The 16,419-nt window shown below is 35.0% G+C and overlaps 1 protein-coding gene across 1 annotated transcript in view; it reads left to right on the top strand.

Moving 5' to 3' along the window:
* Positions 1 to 16,419, top strand: part of PDGFC (platelet derived growth factor C) — a 120,598-nt gene that overhangs the window by 81,296 nt on the left and 22,883 nt on the right. Inside the window, exon 3 of the mRNA XM_039700290.1 lies at positions 5,810 to 5,990. Coding sequence (XP_039556224.1) covers positions 5,810 to 5,990 — 181 coding nt within the window. The remainder of the gene's footprint in view (positions 1 to 5,809; positions 5,991 to 16,419) is intronic.

Genomic DNA, 16,419 nt, shown 5'->3' with positions numbered 1-16,419 from the left:
TGTACCAAATTTAATCTGTGTTTTAAAAAAGTTAAACCTATTTCTGACTGGCATTGGGAATTGGGAATACTGACATTCTGTAATACAATGAAGATAAGAAGCTTCTAAGAAATTTGACAATCGATGTTTTAAAAGAAAGAGTTTGGGAAGACATCGTCTTTCCTTACCTCCAGCTCTGATCTGCAGGATTATACTGTCTCATTCTATAAGATTCAAGTGCTTGAAATGCTGTATGAATAGAAGTTGTATGGGTATAAATTAGCAGAGGCTGAATTCTGTTGTAGCAGAGGCTGAATTCTGTTGTTCTGTATTCCTGAAATTCCTTGTTTATGTGCTTAATCCATATAAGTACTTTAATATATGCTTAAATAGTTGAAATCATGCAGGTTGAACATAGAATTGTTTTGTTTCAGAGCCTGAAGTACATTTACCAATGTATCTAATTTGCAATTTCTCATTCTTGTCCCTTTGTCCCCACAAGGTGGATGTCACTTTCAGAGGCTATGGGATATTCATGTGCTTATGGTTGAGAAACATGTGTTTATCAGTGCACTTAGATATCAGTCATGAGGATTTATTTCCTAGATAAAGTTGTGTGCCAACTTCCTAATCATCAGGGAAATGTTTTCAGCAATATGCAGTTTATTAACTAGCACTGAAGTGAACTTTTGATGAAAATGGGAGTTTTGAGGAAAAGAGACACATTTCTTTGAGCTTCTTATTTTTGCATGCAGTGCCAAAATGCATTTACCAAGGGACAAAAGCTGCTTTGCAAAATGTGTGTTTCTCACCTTCACATGGTACTGGTCCACAGAAAATGGAAAATACATTTTCTGGTAGACTGGAGTGTGGTAATGCAGCAGTTAATTTCTACAAATCAAACAATCAGTGCATCCTTTTAATAAAATGGGTTTGAATGTTTGAAGAGTAGAAATCGGGGTTTGAACTCTGTCTTGTTTTTCCTTTCCACTTGCAGTGTGGTTAAGTGTATATTTATGATCAAAGTGGCTTGCAATGAATGAAATCTAACGATTAAACTTTTTTTTCCCCATGTATTCTAAATAACAAGGTAGAAATACAGAGAGAGCTGTGTGGTTGTGTTAGAAGCCTCAGGCTGTTATTAATCAGTGTGAGAAAAGATTAAACAGGGAGAACCATGGCAACCATATAACATTTGTGAATGAATCTGTGTTTCCATAAGGCAGTTCCTAATGTGCAGTACTGCATATTCTAAAATAGATGTATTCAAAGTAGTTTGGCGCAGAAACTACAATCCATATTTGGGGAATGGCAGTTAGAAATGTTCTCTGTTTATACCTTGAGTATCTTTATTTCATGGAAAATGTAGACATGCCAGGATACTTGGGGGTTTTATGCTCATTTGTTGGCTGGAAGCGATGTCTACTGCTAGAAGTGATGTTTGTATATAATTAAACATAATTTTCTGAGTACAAAAACTGACCTCATCAGTTATTTATTTGGATTATATCTGGGTTTGTTGTTTCTTTCCAGTGACTGTTGTGACACAGTGTGTGTAAAATCAGCAAATACAGAAACTACTATGGAAATTTATTTCTCATCAAATCACTGGTGTTCCATCATCTTTTCTCTGTTTATATGTTAAAACATCAAGCATGATGATTTCATGACAGAAATCATAGAATCATAAGCCTTTTCGCAATTGTTGGATGATCTGTAATGATATCCAAAGGAGTTTCCTCTTGCAGGAGAAGACACTGCCAAGTCCTCCTGAAGAGTGTGAGTCTTAGGGGTAAATCACCCATGTTGTGAGCCTCAGGAAATGCAGTCAAATGACTCTGGGTAACTTTGTTTGGAAATTCATATTGGAAAAACAAAATCTAGAGAAAATATTTGAAATAATTAAAATTTTGCTGTATATTGATCTCTAGGCAATAACAAAGCTGCTATTAGGTACCAAGGATTTGAGTGCCTCTGTCATGCTTCAGTGTTCCATTTTCCACCCGGAGAAATGTGAATCTGCCAAGCTTTGAAAAAAATGTTGTTGAGCTAAATGCTTGGCCTCAGTTTCCTCTATAGGCAAATATGTTTATTTTACAAAGAGCAATATTATTTCTTACAGATGTGATTTGAAAGTGATCTAAGAAGTGAAGACTATGTAAGGTATCACCAGTACCTCACACTTCTGTTTATACAAAAGCACAGTTATGTCAAATGATGGAAACCAAGACTTTTGTTTCATAGGAAATATAAATATTGCAATAGCAGAAGTTGAAATTATTTCAAATAGAGCTGAAAGAGGGAAGTGAAGTTTTCTTTGGAATGATGGTGTTAAAATTCTTATTAGTAAAATATCAAAGTTATATTTTCATGATGACAGTTTTTAGTAATTTCCAGTGTTTCCAAAATAGAAGCTGTCCAAACCATTTCAGTGCTATTTTACAACTGTTTCTCTGGTGAACTGCCAGATGTTTTGGGTCTGCAGGTGGGTGTGCTATGCCAACACCAGGAAAACCTCAGAATTCTATGTGCTTTAAAACAAGTTGGAATAGAAATATTACATTGCCCCACAAAATGCCATAAAAAATTCAATAGGGATTGTTAACACTTCTTATTTCTTACCTAAAGAAAAAGAAACTTGTTTTTATCAAAAGGGGGGAGCAAGAATAAATTTCACCTGTCACACACTGTGTTAATGGGCTTTTCTAGAGTTTTGTCTAGCATGCATCTGTATGCAGATGGAAGTGTCCAACTCCACTGATATGACAAACGGTTTTACCTTGTGGATTTTTGCTTCTGATATTTTTTGATATATTTGTGGAATTCTGGAGGCAGAGAGAAGCCATAGAAAGGTCACAAAACTTCAAGCCAAGATAAACAGCCTGTCAGAATATGTTTAGGAAATGACAGTATAAACCACAGAAAAACATAAAGAAAGGAGAGGAAAACATATACCCTTGGAAAATACATTTCCTGGTAGGAAAGCTGTTGAAGCTTTGAGCTGCTTATATTACTTCCTTGCTCCTTTCCAGTAAATTGTCTTTGCTCAGGTTGTTAATTCAATCCATGTTCCCAGGCACCCAGGCCTTAGGGGAGGGGATTACATCTTGTGCAACAGGTATAACAGAAGGCATTGTGGGCATCATGCCTAAAGGCCAGTGCAACTTTAGTCCCCAGAAAGGAGATTAGACTGCCTTTTGGCATAAATTTTACTTGGTTATATTTAAAAAAATCTTACAGATACAGCACCAGAGCATTTCCTTAGTCATTTACAAAGAGGCTTGTGTTTGCTCCTTTGCACACTGCAAAAAAAAGAAGGCTTCTGTGTTGGTAAGTTCAACATGCATTTTAACATTTTCTTACTCCATTGCAGTTGTAAAATGGCATCTCAGTTCTTGGTTATTTATCCTAGATCTCTTGTGTTTCAAGTACAAGCTTCTCTTGATGGGGAAATAGTTTTCCATGGCTGTGCTGTTGTCCCTGCTGCTGCTTAGCCCCGTGACATCAGCTGCAAAATTACGTAGCACATTAATGTAAATGCTAAAGCATCTGAACAGCTTTGTTTTGTTATTTTTACAGAAAGTTCAGACATCAGTCCAGATGTATGATGAGAGTAATTTTAGTCTCACAGAAGGCTTTTTGGCAGGCTCTTGAAGCACATTTAGCTTAGATAACTGACAGGAATAAAGTTATTGGCTAAAAATGTCATTATCCAAGCTGAATTTTATTTGGTTTTTCAGGATACTTATTTCCCTCAAGTTTACCTCACTACTAATGGAATTAATTAGCTTTTATTTGAAGGGTCTAGGATTTAAACTGTGGAATTTGAGTTTCTCTTTTCCTTCAGGTGTACCAGAAGACCAAAGAGTGCAATAAAAAGTACTGCAAGTTAGGTAGAGCCACTAAGCCCCCTGACTCCCCTCAACATCTTAAACCTAAGTCAATAAATGTAAATATTAGCTTATTTCACTCTTTAAAAATCAGAAAGGTAGGTAATTATTTCATATTCTTAACTGAAAAATAAAAAGGTTGTCTTTAGAAATTTCAAAAGCTGATCTTAAAAAGAAAAAAAGCTTAGTGCTCCAAATAAATTTGATAAATGTGTTGAGCCCTGAGGCCTTAGTACAATTAATGTACACATTGCCTTTATAATAAGTTATATACTTGATCATAAAGTAAAAACACTGGTGAATCTGTTAAAGGGATTAGTTTGTGTTTGGGGGAAAAAAGATAATGATAAAGTAATTAGTATCATAAGTTCAACAAAGATTTAAAACTGTGGTACATGGCAGTAATGGATTTTGAACACAGTTAATGAGCATATCCATTGCATTCATTTTTAATTAAGTGGAAAAAATAGTGGTCCTTTAAATGGAGATAATAAATGTGCGAGTCAGTCTTGCACAAACATGCAACACAAGAATTTATTGCCTGCTGTCTAACTAGGGAACTGGGAATCATTATAAAGATTAGATTTACTGAAAAAAAATCCAGAAAAAGCTTTAGTAGAAAATGTTTATGAGGTAATAATTTTCACATTAAATATAGTTTGGCATATTTGGTAGAGTGTGTTTGTGTGCATTTTTTTAAAATATGAGCCTTTGCTATCATCAGAGGTAGGACTGTTTGTACTCTTGAAAAGGACTCTGCTATTTATGAATTTAGATTTATGTGAGATGTATTTAATATATGACTGCACATGCAAGAGGACATAAAAATATCAGAAACCTCAAAACTTCCGCAGGAGTTTTTTATGCTCATGCTTAGGATACAAATTGTGGTTTAAAAGTAAAACCTTGGCTGGGGAAGCTGTAACTGAAAACAGCCGAGTGCTTGCCCTGGTTTTACCAGCACACGCTCACCTTCCCAAACCACCGGGCTGTGCTGCCACTGGGGATTCAGGCTGGAGCAGGGAAAATGCAGCTGAAATGCTCAGTGTTTATTCTGTCAGTGGGCGGCTGGGGAATTGACATGAAGCAGGTTAAAGCACTGAAACCAGATGTACCTTCTAGAGCAGTGGCTTTCCATGTTTTTATGACTTGGGAACCCACTAAACGTTTCCAGTGAAAATGAGGACGTTTGTATGGCATACTGAAGCTTATTGATGATTGACTGGCATGTCTTAGTTACCTTCCATGGATCTGCTTGAAGTTGCTCGCTGATCCCCAGGGATACCCGGACCACATGTTAAAAGCGATGAAACTAAATCAGACTTAATATGTTTTATTCTCTCAACATTGCCTACCCATATGTTTCTTGTCAATATTTCCACAATTCCAGGTTCTTTCTCACGTGAAGTGGGGTCTAGGTCTTTGCTCAACAAATGTCTTCTTGGGATATGCATCAACTGCTTCCAAGTTTCTCTAAGCCTTAACTTAACCTTTAGGAAGTTATTCACCTCTGATATTCCAGGAAAGCAGGTTTTCAGTACCAAACCCCCCCTGAACTTTCCCTGGTGGCATGCAGTGTGCTGCTGGTGACATTGCAGCATGAATTACTTGTGCCACGCAGGCAATTACAGCCTTTTACTTCTCTGACTTTATTCTGCCCTGTCACACGTGGTAATTGCTTTCTATACAAGAAGCAAAACCATACACTTGGGTCTCTTCAAAATGCTAACTCTGCTTTTATTTTCTTAACCTCACTGCATGATTTTATTATGTATGTAAGTCAGTAGCAACTTGGGAGCTAAGTTCAAAATAGCTGGCTTTGGCTGCATACTTTTAGCACTTAAACAAATAAAAAATTGCAGAGTCAGTTTATTGGTTAAATTAGGAAGTTTATAGAAATTTTGTCAGTAAATAAACATTTTATTTTCTTTTCTGTTCAGGTATGACTTTGTAGAAGTTGAAGAGCCTAGTGATGGCACTGTTTTAGGTCGCTGGTGTGGTTCCAGTACTGTGCCAAGCAGACAAATCTCCAAAGGAAACCAGATCAGAATAAGATTTGTGTCTGATGAATATTTTCCTTCTGAACCTGGATTCTGCATCCATTATACACTTCTTGTGCCAGTAAGTAACATGTTTCAGATTGAAACGTTTCAGGATACAAAATCTTTGAAGTGGTGGCTCAAAAGAATACTTTAATAGGGTAAGATTAATTACTGTTTATTTCTTAATAATAATAACAGTGTGCAGTCTGTCTTCCTGAATTGTATATTTTGTTTCTGTTTTTAACTGAGTGTTCCTGTGGTTCTTTTTGGATGGCTTTCGACTAGGAAGTTGTGGGCTCAGTTGTTTGTGTGGAAAATTCAGTAAAATGTTTACATTCCTAATAATGTACTGTGGAAAAAAAAAAGAATTCCAGCTTTAAGAAGAAGACAGATCAATTTATGAATCAGCAGTGTGATGTTGAAAGAGGATTGGGAAGTTACAAAAAGGAAACTGAGGAGATTAATGTTTTTATTAGTCAGCTGCTATTAGACATACTCAACCAGATGATTATACCTAGTTCCCAAACAGAAGAGTTCTTATGATTCTAGGTAGTTTTATTATAGAAGCAAAGCAGAAAACCCATAATACTCATTTTTCACTACATTTTCCTTATAATCTGTACTTTAAGCAAGATTCAAGAGAAGCCTAAAGCTTGTAAATCACAGATATTAAACTTGTCATTGTCTAAAATGTGACTAATGTCAATCAACAGTTTTCTGTTACTATTTTCATGAAATGAAACACCTGTGATAGCAAAAAAATGTTTACAGAATTGTAAGGGTGAGATAATGTCCTGAAACATTAAAATATAGGAAAACAGGAGCTTTTTCCTTAATAGGTATTCCATATTTAAAGAGAATAATTTTTTGTTAAATTCCTCATAATTCACTTTCAGTCTCCTAAGTAGTCTCATGGTCTGTGGTATTTGGTTGGTGGAAAATATCTTCAAGCTCAATAAAAAAAAAATTGATCAAAAGAATCTATGTTGTAACTCCACTGAAATGTGCTTCATTCAGAATGCACTTGGCTGGCTTTATTTTTATGCTATTTTTGCTCCTTCTTCCTATTGGCAAAATTTAAGTTATTGAGAAGAATATATTTACCATGCTGGTGATGGTGTCAGTGTAGTGTAGTGGGGGTGAGATGTTTGTGTGTATATATATATATATTTGTGTTGTTTTCCTGTAAATATTTTCAACTACTTATGCCTAAGGAAGAACTACTTCTAAAGGGACTAAAGGTTTGATCTGCATATTTGATTCTTTTATGAGTTAGAATAACTTTTGTTAGTAGAATATTATGACTCAATAGTGGTAAACTTTAAAATTAAATAAAATGTCAGTCTCCAAACTTGAAATGAGGCCAGGTTTAAACATCAGTACACCTGAGGCAGAATGTAATAAGTGTGTTTACTTTTAGAAAATGGTAAAAGAAAATCAACAAATACACATATATATGTGGGGCTGGTGCCAAATTCCATTGTCACAGCTCTAGTATTACACCCTACCTGCTATGTTTGTATCTAACTTATGTGTGATCCCATTTCTGTGGAACTGATTAAACAAAGGCACCCGAAAATAGGAGTATATGTATAATTATTTTTGTGTCATGCTGTAAAAATGGACTGAGTTTATTCCTTCATATTTGATGGGGAAAATCAGTTAGAAAATTTAAATTACCAGCACTCACGAAACAATGGTTTAATGTTCAAAAAAGTTACACCTAACACATGCAAGGTACAAGTGCAGCCCACTTGCTGTTATAAGAATTTGGAATGAGTCCCAAAATGTGCAGTAGAGCAACTTCTTATCAGTTAATTTCTAAACCTACCACTAAAGGAGCTGTGATCTTTTTCAACTAAAAGTATTGGGTTTTGCAGAATGCAAAATACAATTACATATTTCAAACATGCAGAATACAATTACACATTTCAGACAGCAGATTGTAAATTAAATGGATATTAGTTCCAAGATTAAACCTTCTTATTGTACCTAAAGCAATTGAAAACCAATGCCAAAAATAAAAGTAGCTTGCTCTTAAAAAGTTATCTTATCCAGCTTTTCAAGAGAAAATAAAATTTACAAACCCCCCTCCCACATCTCCACAAAAAAGAGGTCAGCTATAGGAATGAGCTTAAATTTTAAATAATTATTGCAAAATCATAACTGATTCACTAAGAGATTCAGTTCAATGAATTGATCCTAAACAGTTAATTTTTTTTGCTCATTTTTTTTTCACGAGTAATGGGGAGGGGGAGATGCCTGGTAGACTAGAAGTGAGAGATTGTTTGGGGAGAAATGAAGCAAAACTGAAATAAAACAGTGCAAGCTTGTTTCTGTATTTGGAGGCCACACACAGTGAGGGGCACCGGACACATTTTCAGGTCTTTTAAAGAGCAAGAGGAATGACTTTGTTTAGATCTGCTGTAATTTATCGTGTGTATATATATATATACACACACACATTTTTTGTTTGTTTTTTGTTTTGTTTTTTTTTACTTTGTATATTTCAAACCAACTTCTCACATGATAAGTCGTAGGAGAATGGCTATTGATCTGATTACTTTATTTCTAGGATTTAGTCACTCTAAAGAAGGGACTCACAGCCATTCCACTGTCAGTGGATCCAACATCATTCTCTAGAAAGGTTTGATGTGGGTTTGGAAGACACTGCATAAAAACAGTGTTTATATACAAGCAGAATGTTCCTCAATAAAAACACAATGTTTGTCTTCATATTCTAACTAATTAGATCTTAATAATTTTAATTTCTTCCATTTTAATTTAAGTACCCTGGCTGCATCTGAAACTTTCTGTAATTCTGGTCTTACTCTCACTTGCTTTCCTCTATTTTATAGTTATAAGTCAATTTGTCTGCGATACCATGAAGTGGAAGAAAGTGTTGAAAAAACTTATTCCTATTAAGCAAACATAGTTTGTGTTATTCCAAAATTATTATGCTCCTTTCAGCACAGCTGTTATTCTCAGTCACTCTTTCATGCTCTGCCCTGTCACTTACTCTGTGCTTACTGGTGAGCTGCTTTATTCAGTAAGGGCTGCCTAGTGATGGTTCTCAGTTTTGACCAGCTATCCATTTATTAAAAGTCATGATTTTGGCAGCACTGCGTCACCTAAACCCTCCTAGAACTTTATTACAAAAACAATCCATATTTCATTTCTTTTCCTCTTCTTCTCGTTTGCCCCGTATAGTAGCCACATGAAATTGAGGAAAATCTTATAAACTCTTATAATATACATTTGGTCCTCAGTCTTCCTAGTGACTTGTTTAGTTTAAACTATGTCAGTTACAAGTTTGGCAGAGAAAACTTGGTGTAATAAAGTCCATTGTTAGTTGGGGAGCGGGTGAATGGGATACTTGATGCCTGAGGTGCCATTAAGGAATGCATGACTGATTGCCAAAGTAGTTATTAATTATTCAGGGCACTCAGAACAAAGCAGCTCCAGTTAAAGTTGAAGCTGGGGGTGACTGTATTCCCCTTCTTTTTTGGCATATGGTAGCATGTCATTTGTCATCAAAGATCATGCCAAAGATCTTTGAAAAGGACAGACTTAACCCTCTTTTATGCAAGCAAAGATGAAACTCCAAGAAGCTGTCTAAAGCCTGACCTGATTTAAAAGTGACTTTGGGTGGTTTGGGATTTTGGGAGAGTACCTGTTTGGCTACGTGGGTGTCAATCCAAAAGAGTGGTCTGGTTCGATTTGCTTTTCTTTTTTCTCCTTTTGATGCAGGTATTTTGTTAGTATTGCTCTCGCTTTTAGCAGTGATGAAAGTTAAAAAGATACTCTTTTTTTAGAACTATGTAATAATACTTCCTTTATTTTGTCCAAGTTGGCTAAGCTTTGCTCTTTAAAGATCGAGCATATTACGTTGGTTTTTTGGTTTTTTTTTGTGGAACCTTTTTAATTTAGCTTGTTGATTGAAACAGGCAAATAAAATTAAAATACTAATAGAAAAAGTGCATAGAACTAGAACAGAGGGGAAAGCTCATATCCTGATTACGCTTCCTGTCACAAGTCTCCAGATTTCACAGCAATCAGGTGTGTTTCTCAGGTGTTTGTGCTGAAGCCCAAGAGATGCTTAACTGCCTGCAATAAATGGAAATCCATCCAGAAACATCATAAAGAGCATTATTGGTCTTCTAAACAAGGTTTTTTCTTCACTTTCTTTAGAAGTGGTCAAAAGGTTTTAGAAATAAAATTATTTCAGGGTTGTTCAAGCCAAGGTGGTAGGAAGAATGGGGGGAGTGGATGAGTGTTGTGTAGCAGTTTGGAAATCTACATGAAGTGAAAAAGAGCTGTGAAAACCCTCCATGTGGTGGGAAGGACTCTAAAACAAAACCTCTGTGTTCAGAGTTTCCACTGATTAGGTACAGTGAAACCTTAGTCTAGATAATAGAACAGGCTATTAAAGATGCTCCAGTGTGCAAATTCCATGTAAAAATTTTCTTTTGTGTGGCAAAAATTCATTGTAAATCAAAGATGTTTTGGACAAATTCTTTCTTGAAGATTCCGCTTTGCATTAAATTTTTGCTTAATGTCTTCGATGAGACAATTTCTTAGATGAGACATTAAATATTACCCCAAAATACATAGATAGGAGTGAAATGCTTCAGTTAAAAAAAATAGGCAAAAAGTACAAACTGAGAGTGGCTGTTATCCATGGGACTAAAATGAGTGGTGGGGGAAAAACAAATTTAAGGCAAAAGAACCTCTGAAGTATACTTTCTAATTAAATCATAATGCCTTTTTTCCTATGACCATATCTCATTCTGTCCCATGGATATCATAAAAAGATCTGTGTGTGTGAAGCAGACTTGCAGAGACACTAGAGAGGTTAGACTAGAGAGGGTTAGACAGGAATCTAGAAAGATTATGGTCCTGCACAGAAGTCCATAAAGTGTATCCTTGACCTCCACAACCTGAGGTGTCAGTGAGGATTTTCTGAGACTCTAAAAGGAATAGTGACATTTTGAACCATTTTTGTCATTTAGTTCCTAAAAGGAGTGAGCGTACTTATTTGATAGCAAGTTTTGTACTTTGAAGGACAAGGTTCCTTTCCCTTTGGCCAAAATCTGAATGCAGTTTCTTTGTAGTACATATAGTATAAACTATTTGTTTCATAGTTAGTCTTGATGTTAGTCTTGCAGCGGCTGAGGTGGAAAAGAATCACAAATTGTTTCATTGTTTGTGGAAAAAAAAGTAATTTAGTTTCCTTGGATTAAACTTTTTTACAAATTTATCATATATTTGACTAAGATTTAAGTTCATTGATTTGGGAAGTTTATTGAATATCACATCCTGTATCAAAAAGGCAAGAGATGAAAAATCAGGTAATTTTATTTATAAATAACTAGCAGTAATTTTAAAATTAAATGCAATTGCATTACAGCAAATGTCATACTTTGGTATTTTTTTCTTTACAAAAAATTCTGTACAAATTTTCTTCCTGAAAAATTCAGGAGTGTTCAGCAAATATCAAAGTATTTTTTTAATGGAACATTAATATAAGTCTTAAAGCTCTTTAATTTTTGAATTTGGGGGCATTTTTTGAAAGAAAATATTGAGGGGAAATCTCAAAAAGTGACATGGACAAGAGCTCGTGAAAGCTACTCTCCTTCCAAAGCATTGTGTCCAAGTTAGATCACTCACTCTCAACTTGTGTCAAGCAGAAATTATTTCCATAAACAGGAGATGAGGTGATGCATCTGTAAAGGATAAGCAGGCTACCTTTATTGCTCCTTGTCCCAAATAATGTCTTTGATCACGTATTAACCCTCTCCTCCCAGATGAAAGCAGACCACAGAATATTCAGTGGAAACAATTAAATACCCTAAAGAGTGAAAAAGTTTAGAAAATGTGTTGGAAAACTATTTCAAATACAGGGGACAATCTCTTTCCTTAATTCTCTGTAAATTACCCAAAGGCTTTTATTAAATTGCCTTTTAGTAATGGATATTTATATTGTCAGGGACGTTTTTTTTTAGTATTTGAAAACGTTATTAGTGTCCCATAGCATTTCAGCAGAGAAGTTTATGTATGCATATTTAACTTGGAAATGAGGTTTACGTGGTCTATCATTTACTTTTTTGTAGTGTTCTAGTGTAAATTTTAATGTTTTGTGCTTTACTGTTTTCAAAAATTTAGACATTTTATATGAGGGTCCTCAAACAAAAAAAAACTTCAAGCAAGGCTGTGACTTAATAGCAATCTGTATATATATAAAGATGTCACTCTTCAGCTGTAAACTCGATGATATAATGTAATTGGAGCTTTGGATGTTACTTCAACAGAAATATTTCACAATGAACAATGATGTTCAAATGTTCCTTTAGTCTTGCAAGATAATTCTGTAGTCATGGTTCAAGTTTATTTGTTCAATCTAGTTGATGGTATCTATCCTAAAGAATGCAGTGTCTCAATGGTTTGTAATTTTTAATTTAATCCTTTGCTAAATATTTTATGAGCTAGTTTTCACTTTATATGTTTGGTTTAAAAAACTCAAAGCATCCTCCCTCCAAAACACCTTGAACAAAAAAAGGCAACAAAATATCCACATACAAAAAACCCAAAAAAAACCACAAAGAACTCCCAACACCACCTTCCTCTTCCCCAAAGCTTTTTTAGCAATCCATATTTTTTTATACTTTAAGTAGTACAGAATCATCTATTTGTATATCCCTTCTCCAATTTTCAAGATCAACATGTTTGAGAAAGCATGCTGATGGCTTCTCTGCAAATTCCAAAGCAAAGTGATTCTATCCCACTCTGAAAGTAATCCCCTGTATAACTGGCACAGTCCTGATTTTTTTTTTCTGTCAAATCACACTGAGACATTGTGTCTGACATGGTTGCTAACTGAAAGAAAGGTAAGCAAATGTACATTTGATACTAGGTTTCAGGCACCACCATAGTTTTCAGTTATGCCATTTAGGTGCATTCCTGTTCTGTCCCTGTTCATTGTTAGTGTCTTAGTCATGCCACAATCCTATCCATTGCCTCACCCTAGCAAAACAGGCAGTAACTAATTAGAGTGGTGTGTACTGTGCTAAATTTTCTTACTATGAATCTGTTAGGAAAAGGCAAAAGCAGAAATGAAATTCAAGAAGTTGGGATAAAAGAGTGCAACTTCTTAATTTATTTTATTTAATTTTTACATGCTAGAGCACTGGAGGGGGCATCTCTAGACATTTGAGATAAACTCAGCTGTGGAGCAGCTTCTGTAGATGGCTTACAGCACAATGTAGCTCCACAGTTGGTAGAGGCACCACTTTAAATTCTGAAGAAAATTTCTTGACAGAGTAATAACACTGTATAGTAGCTTCAGGGTAAGAGTTTGCTTGTGGGAAGATTAATGTGGAATATTGGTAGTGGTGTTAAGACAAATCCTTTTCTTTCTAAAAAGGGGTAGTTACTAAGCACTATGGGAATACCAAAATTTGCACCTGTCTTGTCTTTGCAGTACCTGGCCTCTGGTGTTACAGATGGGGATTATGAGCTGTCATTTGTTAGCTTCTATAAGTGCTCAAAACCTTTTTAATGATGATGATGAAAGGTTTGGCTGAAGAAGCCAGGATTGTTGTTGAAAAGCTTTCCGTTTTGTTTTCATGGGAAAGTCTAGGAAATCACAAAGCTGTCACATCTGTTCTTGCAATTATCTCAGGCTAGGGGAGTAGACAGGGAATTCAGGAAGGCTGCATCCATATTTGCTCCTAGCTGGCTGATGTTGTTGAAGAACTGTAATTGTTTAAAAACAAAACAAAATTTAAAGAACCTAGCTTGTGGAAGTGGAAGGCAATTTTTTGACCGAAGACATTTCCAGAAGCTTGACTATTAATTTCACTCTGCTTTTGAGCTGAGCAAAAAATCACAGGAGAAGAAAAAGTAAAGATCATTTACGAGAAGAAATAGAATGCTGGGCTTCGTACTGAAGGGTATGTTTTAATGCATGAAAGACCAGCTTGAAAGGCACTTGAAAAGTGGAGTTGTAAAAGCAGGTGACACAGCCTTTCCAAGAAATTCTGCATGTAATCCTACAGGCACTGTGGAGGTTGGTGGTTTCTAATTGCCTTTCCCTTTCAGATGCAAAAGAGTTTCTTGGGGGAACTCTCTAATAACTCCACCCTGACATCCCTTACAGCACTTCTTGGTCTCATCTGATTGTTGTAGGAGGATAGGGGATTTTCAGTGTAGTATTGATAATTAAATCAAGATGGTGATTTATTGCTCAGAATCTAGCTCTGGTGTCTTTTGGTAGCACTAAGATTCAGGGTTTGTCAATACACATCTCTTATTCTAAATATTCATATTCTTCTAATAGTATGACAAGCACCCTTTAGAAATCAAGATCATCTTTAAAAAGACAGATGCAGTGCTAAGGGAATTTTTTTAGAAATCAGTATCTTCATATTTTAGTGAATGCTTGGCATAGTAAAAGCAATTCCTGAATTTGAATTTATAAATTTTATTTGCTTTCAAATTTTGTTTTCTTTTTTAAATTTATTTCAAATTTTGTTTTATTTTCACTATTTGTCTTACTGTGCCTGCATGTGATGTGTTTAAAAGGCCACTGTGTTTGAAGCTCGAAAACCCCTGAGATTTAAAATATATTTGAAAACAAAGTTTTGCTAACTGTGCAACCAACTCTGAACTTCCCTGCTGACTGACAGAATCAAAATGACTAAGTAGCCAAGGAGAGTAAAATGACTTAGTTGAGCCAAATTATCAAACCCTCTCAGTCATCATCTGTATTTCTTGAGGTGTCATCATCTATATTTCTTATTAAAAATAATTTCTAACTTTTTAACTGGAGGACAGTTAGCCACATATATGTAGGCTTTTAGTATGTAAGTTGTTAATAGGGTTGCCCTTGCCTATCTTCTAAAATCATTCTGATCTGCTGAACTCTTCTGATTTGTGTGTGCATATTTGTCTTTGGGCTTTTCAATGTAACGCGTTCTGGGTAATCAACAGTTAATAATAAAATACTTCCTGCTCTTAACTCATCTCTGTAGCATCTTTTTGGCTTGGAATGCTTGTCTTAGTTTAACTAAGTTCTGTCATTGATCTCCACCTGTTTGCACTCTGTCAATATATATATCTTAAAATATATAAGTATTTACTGTATTTACTTTATTTAATTGCCTTTCTGCTTCATAAAGTCACAGGCACCTTTAATGTAGGAAAAAACCCACCTTTTAAATTTGATGCCTAAAACAGCAGTATATCTTTGATGCAAAGTTAATGTGGAATTAAGATTCATAAGAGTGTTTTGAAGCTGTTTGCTGTTATAAAAACTTCAGAATATAGCTCAGCTTTTCACCAGAATCAAAGATAAATGGTCAAGTTAACAGTGCAAAGACAACTAAAAATTTTCAGAAAGTTTTTCAATTCTCTAAATTGGAATCTTTTGCTGTTAAAGTGAAAAGAGGAAAAGAGACTTGCTGTTAAAGAGGAAATAAAAATCTTAAAATTTCCATTTTAAAGTTTGATATTTCATCACCTGAAACTTAGAAATCACAAAGGAATTTGGTAAATCAATCCATTAAAAGGTACCAAAGTCTGAAGAGGACCAACTTTCCTGTGCAGGCCATTTCAAATAAGTTGTGATTTAATAACACCATTACTTTCATAATTTTTCTCTAAATTTGATTCCTTAATATGTTATGAGAGTGAAATTACTTTTGAAAGACTTCTTCATGGTCCTGAGTTAAATACTTATAAAAGGTAATCTTCTAATCCAGCAATTAGAGAATCCCCCAAGAGAACTAGGAAGCAACTCATCTTGCATGGGATACAGCATGGGAATTTTTCAGTTCAGATCTTTCTTACCCTTCTCTGACTTTGTCATGCAGTGTTCTGTCCCCAGTTGCTGTCTGCCATGGGCCATGGCTTCTTGCAGAGTGGCAATTTCCACTATTTTTCTTTCTGCAGGAAAAGGATGGCAGTTTGTTTCTGCCAAGAATTGAGGTTTAGAGGAGAAAGTGAAAATAACAGTCAAGTTACCCAAGGGGTGATAACTGGCAATTGCTATAGTACCAAATTTTAATGGTTGGGTCATCTTATTTACAAATACAAATGGTATTCCTGTGGGCTTTATCGGGTGAATAATAGTATTTTAAAGGTTTTTTTAACAATGCACCAACTTGAATTAATTATTCCATGCAATTTTAATGTTATTTCTATTCATATCAAAGACTACTGCAATTTCAATAAGAATCATATACTTTCCAATTTATAGGCTTGAAATCTTTGGAAGTTTTGATTCTAGTTTTTTTGTCATTTACAGTGTGGCTGGCGGCAGATTTTTAAACATGCAGTTCCTATTGCCTTCAACAGAAGCTATTAGGTATTTTGAGTCTGAAAAACAATGACCACACCATCACAATAATGGTCACGTTATTCAATCCTAAATAGATTTTGGTGGGGTTTTTATTTAAAAAAAAAATAATTAATTAATTGACAAATAACTGTTTCCCTATACATATTTA

Source organism: Passer montanus, unplaced genomic scaffold, assembly GCF_014805655.1.
Source record: "Passer montanus isolate IOZ18808 unplaced genomic scaffold, ASM1480565v1 scaffold14, whole genome shotgun sequence".
Classification (NCBI taxonomy): Eukaryota; Metazoa; Chordata; class Aves; order Passeriformes; family Passeridae; genus Passer; species Passer montanus.
Note: the sequence above shows the minus strand (reverse complement) of the source record. Positions and strands in the feature narration are given on the sequence as shown.